Here is a 12,106-nt window from a genome sequence, read left to right on the forward strand (position 1 = left end):
CACTAACCCGTTTCCTCGCACGTTCACATGCACTGCAGTACAAAATACATCCTCACGGTGGCAGCGATACGCTAAAAGCATTTTTGAACTAGTGTTTCTTTGTGTTCATTAATGTTTGCCGTTTCCATAGCAACGGTACAAATCGGACTAGGCCCATAATCTTGATTGACATGTTGCTCAATGAAACGGCTAAAGTAACTATTCAGGGACATTCAGAGGGTACAATGTTCTGCATTCTTTATCTGAATAATCAAAGCAGGACCATAATAGCGTGCTTTAGTTCATTTATCTAAAAGGAACCCATATTAAAATGAAAGGACAAAGCTATCACAAAACAAGGGTCTCTGCTAGAACAGCACTCTGAATGCATCTACTGCTGGAGTGAAATTGAGGCGGTTTAAAAACGTATCTTTGAGTTTGCAATTGAAGTTTGTTGAATCTTCTGTGAGATCACCTAGTTACGATCTGGTCTCATTAAAGAGGCAAAATTCATCAAATAAATGAAAGGTTCAAAATGCTACAAAGACACTGATCTTAAATGTTTCACAAGGATGAATTGTGATGTTTCTGTGAAAGTCTGCTTTTGAAGGAAACACAGGACAATCATGAATGCTTTATGTTTCGTTTATTGGTTTGTCAATCATGTAGCTTGCTGGAATGTGCAACAATTATGGAATGTTTCCAATATTGCTAAGCAATTAAGACATTCAGATTTAGAGGTTAAGGGACCTAGTACTCCTCTCCTTCATCCTCATCCTCCTCCCCGACGCTGTCAGTGCCCACCTCCTCGTAATCCTTCTCCAGGGCGGCCATGTCCTCTCTGGCCTCTGAGAACTCTCCCTCCTCCATGCCCTCTCCAACGTACCAGTGGACGAAGGCCCTCTTGGCGTACATGAGGTCGAACTTGTGGTCGAGTCGAGCCCAGGCCTCTGCGATGGCGGTGGTGTTGCTCAGCATGCACACTGCCCTCTGCACCTTGGCCAGGTCTCCTCCAGGAACCACAGTGGGGGGCTGGTAGTTGATGCCCACCTTGAAGCCGGTCGGGCACCAGTCCACAAACTGGATGCTGCGCTTGGTCTTGATGGTGGCGATGGCCGAGTTGACGTCTTTGGGCACCACGTCTCCGCGGTACAGCAGGCAGCAGGCCATGTACTTGCCGTGGCGAGGGTCGCACTTCACCATCTGATTGGCTGGCTCAAAGCAGGCGTTGGTGATGTCAGCCACCGAGAGCTGCTCGTGATAGGCCTTCTCCGCGGAGATGACTGGGGCGTAGGTGGCCAGAGGGAAGTGGATGCGAGGGTAGGGCACCAGATTGGTCTGGAACTCAGTCAGGTCCACGTTGAGGGCACCGTCGAAGCGCAGGGAGGCGGTGATGGAGGAGACGATCTGTCCGATCAGCCTGTTGAGGTTGGTGTAGCTGGGACGCTCGATATCAAGGTTCCTGCGGCAGATGTCGTAGATGGCCTCGTTGTCTACCATGAAGGCGCAGTCAGAGTGCTCTAGGGTGGTGTGGGTGGTCAGGATGGAGTTGTAGGGCTCTACGACAGCTGTGGACACCTGGGGGGCCGGGTAGACCGCAAACTCAAGCTTGGACTTTTTGCCGTAGTCGACAGAAAGACGCTCCATCAGCAGAGAGGTGAAGCCGGAGCCAGTTCCTCCTCCAAAGGAGTGGAAGATGAGGAAGCCTTGGAGCCCTGTGCACTGATCAGCCTGAAAAAAATAGAATGACAAAATAAGTGTTATTGCCATAATCACCAAGTTTAGAGAAACAGGGGAAAGATGATATTAGACCTCACCAGTTTGCGTGTCCTGTCAAGAACCAGGTCGATGATCTCCTTGCCGACTGTATAGTGACCGCGAGCGTAGTTGTTGGCAGCGTCCTCCTTACCAGTGATCATCTGCTCCGGGTGGAAGAGCTGACGATATGTCCCAGTTCGCACCTCATCTGCAGAGCAACGAGAACACTGGTTTAGAGCGATTCTCCCTTTCACGACAAGAATTTAAACAGATGTCTGCACATGTTGGCAAAATGTAATAAAGTGAACCGTTTCATTATAGAAACCCAACTTACCGATGACCGTTGGCTCCAGGTCCACAAAGACCGCTCTGGGAACATGTTTACCAGCTCCAGTCTCACTGAAGAAGGTGTTGAAGGAGTCGTCCCCTCCTCCGATGGTCTTGTCGCTGGGCATCTGTCCATCCGGCTGGATGCCGTGCTCCAAGCAGTAGAGCTCCCAGCAGGCATTGCCCATCTGGACTCCGGCTTGGCCGACATGCATGGAAATACACTCACGCTGCAGAGAAAATGCAAAGATCAGCCACCACGCACGCATGCTAACGACTTAGCACAGTAAGTTAGCCGCTTTCATCTATATCAGTTTTCTCTACTACGATAACAGGGGACTAGAAAAAATATGTACGCCGTTTAGCCCTGACACGTGCGCGCGTGCACGTGGCACTCGCACCAGCTGACAGACTACCAATCGGGAGTGGTAGTAATCCTATGGGAGACACCGTATATGCCTGCAAACACAACGGACTTCTAAACTATTCCTTCTTTATTAATAAAGCTCTACATTGCAACGTGCATACGGATAGTCTAGACATAATGTTTCCATCATTGGTGTGTGTGTGTGTGTGTGTGGGGGGGGGGGGGGGGTGGTAAAAAACGAATATCAAAACCCATAAAATATCAATATTGTTCTAAAAATGATGCGCGGACCATGCGCGTGTGAATGCTGCTTTAGGCGGGACGCAGGCCCGTTACCGCAGAGCTCGCGTAAACGCGGCTTTTGTGCCCCTCCCTGCCCCCACAGTACTGCAGAGCCCCTCCTTTGTGCTGGGCTGATGGACAGGGCGTTGTCTGGAAGGCCCTTCGGAAACCTTAGTTCGCCGGCTTAAAAATGCCGCTATGGGGTTTATCATTCTGCGTAAATACTATTTTAAAAGATTATCGATAGCCCATGCACAGCGATTGCGTATCTCACGACATGGTTGAAATTAGTTAACGTTGCATGATGGGATTGAGTAGTGAGCATTCCCAGGGTTAGCTAAACATCTATAGCATCATTCATTGTAATCGAAACTGAGACAGTAAAATAGCGTTAGCTTGTCTGGCCTCGATTCCGTCGCGTTATATAACAAGTCACGCATGCGGGATTAAAGCCGGAAAATATCACATTTACATGTGTTTTAAACATTCACCAATAAGTAATTTCGACTAGACACTCACCATTTTTTCGAGTTGTTAAATACTGCTTCTGACCGACGTTGAAGGATCGGCTGCTGAAGGCAGGAGTGGTGAGCGGAAGCGGAGCTGCTCAGTCTACTTGTTTTCAAGCGGGAGGAGCCAATAGGGCGGAGCCTATGGGGCGGAACCAGCGGGGTGGAGCCAATGACGCGCAGCCAATGGGGTGGTTGGAATTTCCTCTGAGCGGCAGCGACCGTTAGGCGCAGCTCGAAATGTTCAGTTATACAGTTCTGCTTAGTCATCCAGGGGAAATTGGAATCGATAAGGTTTTATTGGTCACAATTGTTTTCTCTTATATATTTATTCCAACGTTTCACTAATACCACCTCCATTTTATTTGATGAAAATAGATCTGAGACTCATCAGACCCTTTATTTTATTTCATACTATACATTGTAATAATACGTTGACTATATGACTTTCTAATCATAAAAAAATCCAACATTGCGTATAAGAATTTTGTCACAATTTTTTAATCAAGATTTGAGATGGATTTTGTTAATCTGTGAGGCGGAAGATGTCAAAATTCACAATCTAGGACTTCCTGTTGCCACTAAACTAATTCTAAATTGTCATATTGTCTTCATAATCAGGAGGTTATGAGACATTTAAAGCTGATTAGAAAACTTCCTTTTTCATAGTGTAACAATGAGTGTCCTATGACACTCAAGGAAAATAACATCCGACAACACCACTTGGGATAGGCCCATGACCCTTCTTGGGCCTATCCCAAAAGCCATTTACCAAAATCAGGGATCAGAGACCATAAGGTAATTATACGGTTTTATTTAGTTAAATATTCTTTTTAAAATGACACTATGCTCTTTAAGAAGTGAATAGATGAGTAATAAGAAAATAATAAACAATTCAAATCAATAAATCAGCATACATAATAAGGAAGATGCAAACAAAATAACAAAAAAGGAAAAGACCCACATGCAATATGTACAACAGTTAATACAATATAGAGCCACCTTTGTACCAGTTTCAAGATTGCTTTAGTAATCAGAACAGTTTTACCTGAATCCAGAACGGTTTCAGCCGGTATCAAGAACGGTTTCAGTGGGGGGAACGCTCCGGGGAATATTGGCCTTTTAGTCGTGGCACCAGGATAGCCTCACAACAGCATGTCCAAGGCTGCAGCCCGGTCCAGCTGTAATGTGAAACATACCATTAGAAAACTACCGCAATGAATGTACAGCAAAAAGGCAAACACAGCGCCTACGGACCCCTGCGGTGGCACCCAACTCTCGCACACACACTCAAACTGCGGCCCACACTAACAAAAGAGACTGTCAGATTTTAAGAACACCCAAATGGGTCGAAAGAGGGAGGCATGCATCGTACCGAGACACCGAGAGCCAGCAGTCCAGGCATACATCCACCCACACGGGGACATCCATGACCAAGACAGGGTCGCTATATGAAAGAATACACATCAGTGCCACATACACGGCGACACAGGACAATAAAAGGCACAAAAGATGGAGAAAGTGCCCTTACCTTACCACACCACAGCAGAATGATGACCTAGGGCAGCTGTGAAAACATAACGCACGCCTCCCGGACACATCTCCACAGACACCCAGCAGGAGAAGACAACAGAACGAGTCCACACGTCACAGGCTTAAGTAATGTCCCCGCCTCTCCCAATCAATCGGAATTAGCCCCAGGTATGCTGGTCCACACCCCTGTGTGCAGGTAAGAGGGAGGGGAAAACCCTCATACGCTCACAATAGCAATACATAGTGCAGAAACCTTTTGACCTTCTGATATATTTGCACCGGTACAGTTTATGAAGTCAGCTCTAGGACATTAGACAGCCATACCTAATTTGTTAAGCTAGTTGTAACCCAACATTGAGGCCAAGGTCCTCCGCTCAGACTACGTCGATGCTCGGCCCTAAATAACAACTCCCTTCTTCCTCAAAAATTTGGGGAAATTGTGACATAGTGTACGAGTTGCAGCCAACAATGTGATTTGTGTTGTCACAATGACTTTTGATCATTAAATTGGATCACTCTCGTCCACAGTCTTCTTCAAATCGTTCTCCTGTTACAGATAGAAATTCAGCCCATTAGGATTATGACAGCAACAACTATTTCATGAGTAATATCCCCTGACCAGTCCATCATCGCTCCCAAAAACATACCGTGAGTAGTTTGGTAGTAAGTCCAGCATCTATCACAGCCTGGTGCATAGCTCTTAGTGTGTCCAGTTCAGGAGCAGCAATGAACACCACAAATGGCATGAACTCGGCAGTCTTCAACAGCTTCAGGGCCTGGGCAGAAGATAAAAGCGTCACAATCAAAGATTTGGGAAGAAAAAAAAAAAGATCTAGACATTGCAAGCGTGTGCCTTCAAATTACCTGAGGATTGACGTCCAGGATGCAGGTGCGGCCTGCATTCACCACTTCATGGATGGAGTCGATCTTGGTGCCGAAAAGGTTGGCATCATACTCTCCGTGCTCCAGGTAACGGTTCTCCTTCACGTCCTTCTCCATCTGCTCTCGCGTCACAAAGCAGTAGTTCTGGCCATCTCGCTCTTCTTCCCTCGGCTGTCTTAACGTGACTGGAGATAAAATAATGAATAGAGGTGTTAAATTTACTCTGGTATCAAATGTAGTTGCAGACTTATTCACTACCGGTCTCACTCACAGGGCACAGTGGTTCCATATCGCAGTGGGTTCATGACAATAAGCCTGTTCTTCAGTTATGTTCTGGTCTCATTACAGAGGCAAAATTCATCAAATGTAGGTTCAAAACACTACAAAGACACTGATCTTATGTTTCACAAGGATGAATTGTGATGTTTCTGTGAAAGTCTGCTTTTGAAGGAAACTTAGGACAATCATAAATGGTTTACATTTTGTTTATTGGTTTGTCAATCATGTAGCTTGCTGGAATGTGCAACAATTATGGAATGTTTCCAATATGGCTAAGAAAGAAAGACATTCAGATTTAGATGTTAAGGGACCTAGTACTCCTCTCCTTCATCCTCATCCTCCTCCCTGACGCTGTCGGTGCCCACCTCCTCGTAATCCTTCTCCAGGGCGGCCATGTCCTCTCTGGCCTCCGAGAACTCTCCCTCCTCCATGCCCTCTCCAACGTACCAGTGGACGAAGGCCCTCTTGGCGTACATGAGGTCGAACTTGTGGTCGAGTCGAGCCCAGGCCTCCGCGATGGCGGTGGTGTTGCTCAGCATGCACACTGCCCTCTGCACCTTGGCCAGGTCTCCTCCAGGAACCACAGTGGGGGGCTGGTAGTTGATGCCCACCTTGAAGCCGGTCGGGCACCAGTCCACAAACTGGATGCTGCGCTTGGTCTTGATGGTGGCGATGGCCGAGTTGACGTCTTTGGGCATCACGTCTCCGCGGTACAGCAGGCAGCAGGCCATGTACTTGCCGTGGCGAGGGTCGCACTTCACCATCTGATTGGCTGGCTCAAAGCAGGCGTTGGTGATCTCAGCCACCGAGAGCTGCTCGTGATAGGCCTTCTCCGCGGAGATGACTGGGGCGTAGGTGGTCAGAGGGAAGTGGATGCGAGGGTAGGGCACCAGATTGGTCTGGAACTCAGTCAGGTCCACGTTGAGGGGACCGTCGAAGCGCAGGGAGGCGGTGATGGAGGAGACGATCTGTCCGATCAGCCTGTTGAGGTTGGTGTAGCTGGGACGCTCGATATCAAGGTTCCTGCGGCAGATGTCGTAGATGGCCTCGTTGTCTACCATGAAGGCGCAGTCAGAGTGCTCTAGGGTGGTGTGGGTGGTCAGGATGGAGTTGTAGGGCTCTACGACAGCTGTGGACACCTGGGGGGCCGGGTAGACCGCAAACTCAAGCTTGGACTTTTTGCCGTAGTCGACAGAAAGACGCTCCATCAGCAGAGAGGTGAAGCCGGAGCCAGTTCCTCCTCCAAAGGAGTGGAAGATGAGGAAGCCTTGGAGCCCTGTGCACTGATCAGCCTGAAAAAAAATAGAATGACGAAATAAGTGTTATTGCCATAATCACTAAGTTTAGAGAAACAGGGGAAAGATGATATTAGACCTCACCAGTTTGCGCGTCCTATCAAGAACCAGGTCGATGACCTCCTTGCCGACTGTGTAGTGACCGCGAGCGTAGTTGTTGGCAGCGTCCTCCTTACCAGTGATCATCTGCTCCGGGTGGAAGAGCTGACGATAGGTCCCAGTTCGCACCTCATCTGCAGAGCAACGAGAACACTGGTTTAGAGCGATTCTCCCTTTCACGACAAGAATTTAAACAGATGTCTGCACATGTTGGCAAAATGTAATAAAGTGAACCGTTTCATTATAGAAACCCAACTTACCGATGACTGTTGGCTCCAGGTCCACAAAGACCGCTCTGGGAACATGTTTACCAGCTCCAGTCTCACTGAAGAAGGTGTTGAAGGAGTCGTCCCCTCCTCCGATGGTCTTGCCGCTGGGCATCTGTCCATCCGGCTGGATGCCGTGCTCCAAGCAGTAGAGCTCCCAGCAGGCATTGCCCATCTGGACTCCGGCTTGGCCGACATGCATGGAAATACACTCACGCTGCAGAGAAAATGCCAAGATCAGCCACCACTACGGATGCTAACAATTTAGCATAGTAAATTAGCCGCTTTCATCCATATCACTGTTTCCTCTACTATAACAGGGGACTAGAAGAATTTGTACGCAATTCAGGCAGGACACGTGCGGGCACTGGCACTCGCACCAGCTGACAAGACTACATTGCATGTTATTTAGCTGACGCTTTTATCCAAAGCGACTTACATTGCATTATAACCAATGTATTACATTTTTGCCTGGGGAGCAATTAGGGGTTAGGCGTCTTGCTCAGGGACACTTTGACATGGCACATGAGACAGCCGGGATTCGAACCACCAACCTTGCCGCGACCCAGCGCACTGCACTACTCCAATCAGGAGTGGTAGTAATCCTATGGGAGACACCGTATATGCCCGCAAACAAAACATACTTTAAACTATTCCCTCTTTATTAATAAATCTCTACATTGCGATGTGCTCTAAACTGAAAATATTGAAAGTCTAGAACACATGTGTCAAACTCATGGCCCGCGGGCCATATCCGGCCGGTATTTCGCACGCATCATCATCATCATTATGATACTACAAATCCCACAATGCACTATCCCTGTGTTGTCGCGCATTCGCGGGCCGGTGAAAGCGCGCCTCACCTAAAAAAACAATACCAACAACTTTTTACTAAAAATTTTTTTTGTAGTTTTCCCATCAAATGAAAATAAGCGTAGCCGCTAAACCGGAAGTACGTAGAATTTCACAGTAAGAATCGACGCAACAGTCTGTTGTGACAGCGACAAGAGGAGAAAAGTTCATTAATGGATATAAATAAATAATCCTGGTCCGACGGGATGTGTTAGCAGCAGTAGTTGACTACACTCGCTGCTCCTGGCTCTGATATGTATTGTCCACGTTTTGTTTTGCTTCCGTGAGCAGAGCAGAGACAGTTTAAGGAGATCGCAGAGTAAATGGTCCGCCACTAGAGTGCATACATGCCGACGCTGGCCCGAACCTGAAATGAGTTTGACACCCCTGGAGTATCGATAGCCCATGCACAGCGATTGCGTTTCTCACTCACGACTTGGTTGAAATTAGTGAACGTTGCATGATGGGATTGAGTAGCGAGCATTCCCAGGGTTAGCTAAACATCTATAGCCTCATTCATTGTAGTAAAAACAGACAGGAAAAATAGCGTTAGCTTGTAAGACCTCGATTCCGTCACGTTATATAACAAGTCACGCATGCGGGATTAAAGCCGGAAAATATCACAATTACATGTGTTTTAAAGATCCACCAACATGTCATTTTGACTAGACACTCACCATTTTTTCGAGTTGTTAAATACTGCTTCTGACCGACGTTGACGGATCGGTTGCTGAAGGCAGGAGCGGCGAATGGAAGTGGAGCTGCTCAGTCTACTTGTTTTCAAGCGGGAGGAGCCAATAGGGCGCAGCCAATAGGGCGGAGCCAGTGGGGCGGAGCCAATGACGAGTGACCGTTATGCGCAGCTCGAAATGTTCAGTTATACAGTTCAGCTTTGTCATCCAGGGGAAATTTGAATCGAAAAGGTTTTATTGGTCACAATTGTTTTCTCTAATATAATATTGATTCCAACGTTTGACTACTACAACCTTCATTTTATTTGATGAAAATAGATCTCTGTGACTTATCAGACCTTTTCTTTATTTTTAGGAATCAGGAGTCAGGAATCAGGAAACGTTTATTGCCATAATATGTTGTACATACATGGAAATTGTCTTGGCGGTTGGTGCATGACAGAAGACAGTACAATAAGGACGACATAAAAATAAAATAAAAGTATAATAAATTATATGCTATGGGTTGTGACAAGTGAAAGTGACAAAGTGAATGAGTGAACATGGGAGTCAGAGTCAGTCAGGGGGGGCCCCGGGCTCTGTTGATGAGCCCGACTGCCGAATGGAAGAAACTGTTCGTGTGGCAGGAGGTCTTAGTCCTGATGGACCTCAACCTCCTGCCGGATGGGAGGGGCACAAACAGTTCATGTCCGGGGTGGGAGGGGTCGGCTACAATCTTTCTGGCCCGCTTCAAAGTCCTGGAAGCCAACAAGTCCTGGGGTGGAAGATTGCAGCCAATCACCCTCTCTGCAGAGCGGATGACACGCTGCAGCCTGCCCTTGTCTTTGGCTGTGGCTGCAGCGTACCATACGGTGATGGATGCAGAGGATGGACTCAAAGTCAAAGTCAAAGTAGCTTTATTTGTCAATTCCTGCATGTCAGGCATACAGGTAATCGAGAAAACGTTTCCCACACTCTCACGGGGAAACATATAAAGTGCACAGGCACAACAACAGATAACAGATAAGACAAGACAAGACATTTTTTATACAAATAGATACAAATAGATATAAATAGATATAGCAGCAAGTGGTGTGATAAAAGTGCAAGTGCAACAATTTTGATGGCAGAGTCCCGAGTGCTTAAAGGGGATGTGGGGGGATTTCAGCCCCGTGTCAGACTGCCGGATATGGCTGGGGGGAGTGAGGGGAGAGAATTTAGCTGTCTGACAGCTTGGTGTATGAAGCTGCCACTGAGTCTGGTGATACCTTCTTCCAGAGGGTAGGAGGCTGAACAGACTGTGTGCAGGGTGGGTGGTGTCACTCGCAATGGAGGTAGCTTTCTGGATGAGGCGGGTGGTGTATGTGTCTTTCAGGGAAGGGAGTGGGGCGCCAATGATCCTACCAGCTGTGTTCACTATGCGTTGCAGTGCTTTCATGCTGTGTTCAGTACAGCTACTGCCCCACACAGTGATGCAGCTGGTAAGGATGCTTTCAATGGTGCCCCGGTAGAAAGTGTTCAGAATTGGTGTGGGAGCTTTCACTCGCTTGAGTTTGCGGAGGAAGTAGAGGCGCCGCTGGGCTTTCTTTGCCAGTGATGCAGAGTTGGTGGCCCATGTGAGGTCCTCACTGATGTGCACCCCCAGGAATTTGGTGCCGCTCACTCGCTCCACAGCAGCACCATCGATGGTCAGTGGTGGGTGTACATTGTGGCATCCAGTCCATAACGGACTACAAGCCTGCATCACAGACCTGCGACAACAACATCTCTCTGCTCAACGACCTCAACAGCTTCTTTGCACGGTTCGAAGCAACAAACCACACAAGCCCACAGAAAATTCCAACCCCCCCCAACGACCAGGTCCTGTGCCTGTCTGCTGAAAGTGTGAAGAGGGCACTCTCCTCCATCAACCCCCGAAAAGCAACTGGCCCTGATAACATTCCAGGCCGTGTACTGAGGGACTGCGCAGAGGAGCTTACGGATATCTTCACGGATATCTTCAACACTTCTCTGAGGCAGGCTGCTGTTCCATCACATTTCAAGACCTCCATCATCATACCTGTGCCAAAGAAGCCGGCTCCATCCTGCTTCAATGACTATCGCCCTGTGGCACTGACCCCCACCATAATGAAGTGCTTTGAACGCCTAGTCATGTCTCACATCAAGTCCATCCTCCCCCCCACCCTGGACCCCTTTCAGTTTGCATACCGGGCCAAACGTTCCACAGAGGACGCAATCTGCTCTGCTCTCCACCCAGCCCTCACCCACCTGGAAAAAGCAGACTCACATGTGAGAATGCTCTTCATTGACTTCAGTTCAGCTTTTAACACTATAATCCCACAACAACTCATCTGTAAACTAGACCGGCTGGGGCTCAACACCTCCTTTTGCAACTGGGTCCTGGACTTTCTCAGTGACCGCCCCCAAGCAGTACGAGTCGGCAACAACATCTCGAGCAGCATCACACTCAGCACAGAAGCCCCACAAGGCTGTGTGCTCAGTCCCCTGCTCTTCACCCTGCTGACTCACGACTGCACAACAACCCACAGCACAAATCACATGGTGAAGTTTGCGGACGACACAACTCTGGTGGGTCTCATCACCAATAACGACGAGACCCACTACAGGAAGGAGGTCAACCTTTTGATGATGGCCGTGTAGAAGTGCACCATCATCGTCTTTGGCAGGTTGAATTTCTTCAGCTGCCTCAGGAAGAACAGCCTCTGCTGAGCCTTTTTCATGATGGAGCTGATGTTCAGCTCCCACTTGAGGTCCTGGGTGATGATGGAGCTCAGGAAACGGAAGCAGTCCACAGTGTTGACGGGGGAGTCACACAAGTTGAGGGGGGAAGGTGGGGCTACGTTCTTCCTGAAGTCCACGACCATCTCCACTGTCTTCAGGGCGTTAAGCTCCAGGTTGTTCTGGCTGCACCACGTCACCAGGTTGTCAGACTCCCACCTGTAGGCGGACTCGTCCCCACCAGAGATCAGTCCAATGAGGGTGGTGT

The 12,106-nt window shown here is 48.3% G+C and overlaps 3 protein-coding genes across 8 annotated transcripts; all 3 read right to left on the reverse strand.

Moving 5' to 3' along the window:
- Positions 1-608: 608 nt before the first annotated feature.
- Positions 609-3,356, reverse strand: LOC119197059 (tubulin alpha chain-like). Its single transcript, XM_037453014.2, has 4 exons — positions 3,233-3,356; positions 2,072-2,294; positions 1,797-1,945; positions 609-1,710 (listed from the first exon to the last, which is right to left on the reverse strand). The coding sequence occupies exons 1-4, from the start codon at positions 3,233-3,235 to the stop codon at positions 730-732; spliced, it is 1,356 nt and encodes a 451-aa protein (XP_037308911.1). The 5' UTR covers positions 3,236-3,356; the 3' UTR covers positions 609-729.
- A 153-nt stretch (positions 3,357-3,509) lies between these two features.
- LOC119197063 (protein PALS2-like) lies at positions 3,510-6,068 on the reverse strand. Of its 6 annotated transcripts, none has more exons than XM_062565395.1 (6): positions 5,909-6,068; positions 5,620-5,822; positions 5,403-5,531; positions 4,759-4,941; positions 4,598-4,669; positions 3,510-4,403 (listed from the first exon to the last, which is right to left on the reverse strand). In XM_062565395.1, the coding sequence occupies exons 1-4, from the start codon at positions 5,940-5,942 to the stop codon at positions 4,870-4,872; spliced, it is 438 nt and encodes a 145-aa protein (XP_062421379.1). In that variant the 5' UTR covers positions 5,943-6,068; the 3' UTR covers positions 3,510-4,403; positions 4,598-4,669; positions 4,759-4,869. The 6 variants fall into 6 exon arrangements, with proteins under 6 accessions (XP_062421379.1, XP_062421377.1, XP_062421381.1 ...); XM_062565393.1 differs by having other exon boundaries at positions 4,754-4,941; XM_062565397.1 differs by lacking the exons at positions 4,598-4,669; positions 4,759-4,941 and having other exon boundaries at positions 3,510-4,073; positions 4,271-4,403.
- Positions 6,069-6,106: 38 nt separating this feature from the next.
- LOC119197061 (tubulin alpha chain-like) lies at positions 6,107-9,218 on the reverse strand. Its single transcript, XM_037453016.2, has 4 exons — positions 9,106-9,218; positions 7,571-7,793; positions 7,296-7,444; positions 6,107-7,208 (listed from the first exon to the last, which is right to left on the reverse strand). Exons 1-4 carry the CDS (start codon positions 9,106-9,108, stop codon positions 6,228-6,230), a joined length of 1,356 nt encoding a protein of 451 aa, XP_037308913.2. The 5' UTR covers positions 9,109-9,218; the 3' UTR covers positions 6,107-6,227.
- Between the last annotated feature and the right edge of the window lie 2,888 nt (positions 9,219-12,106).

The sequence above is a fragment of the Pungitius pungitius genome, chromosome 11, assembly GCF_949316345.1.
Source record: "Pungitius pungitius chromosome 11, fPunPun2.1, whole genome shotgun sequence".
Classification (NCBI taxonomy): domain Eukaryota; kingdom Metazoa; phylum Chordata; class Actinopteri; order Perciformes; family Gasterosteidae; genus Pungitius; species Pungitius pungitius.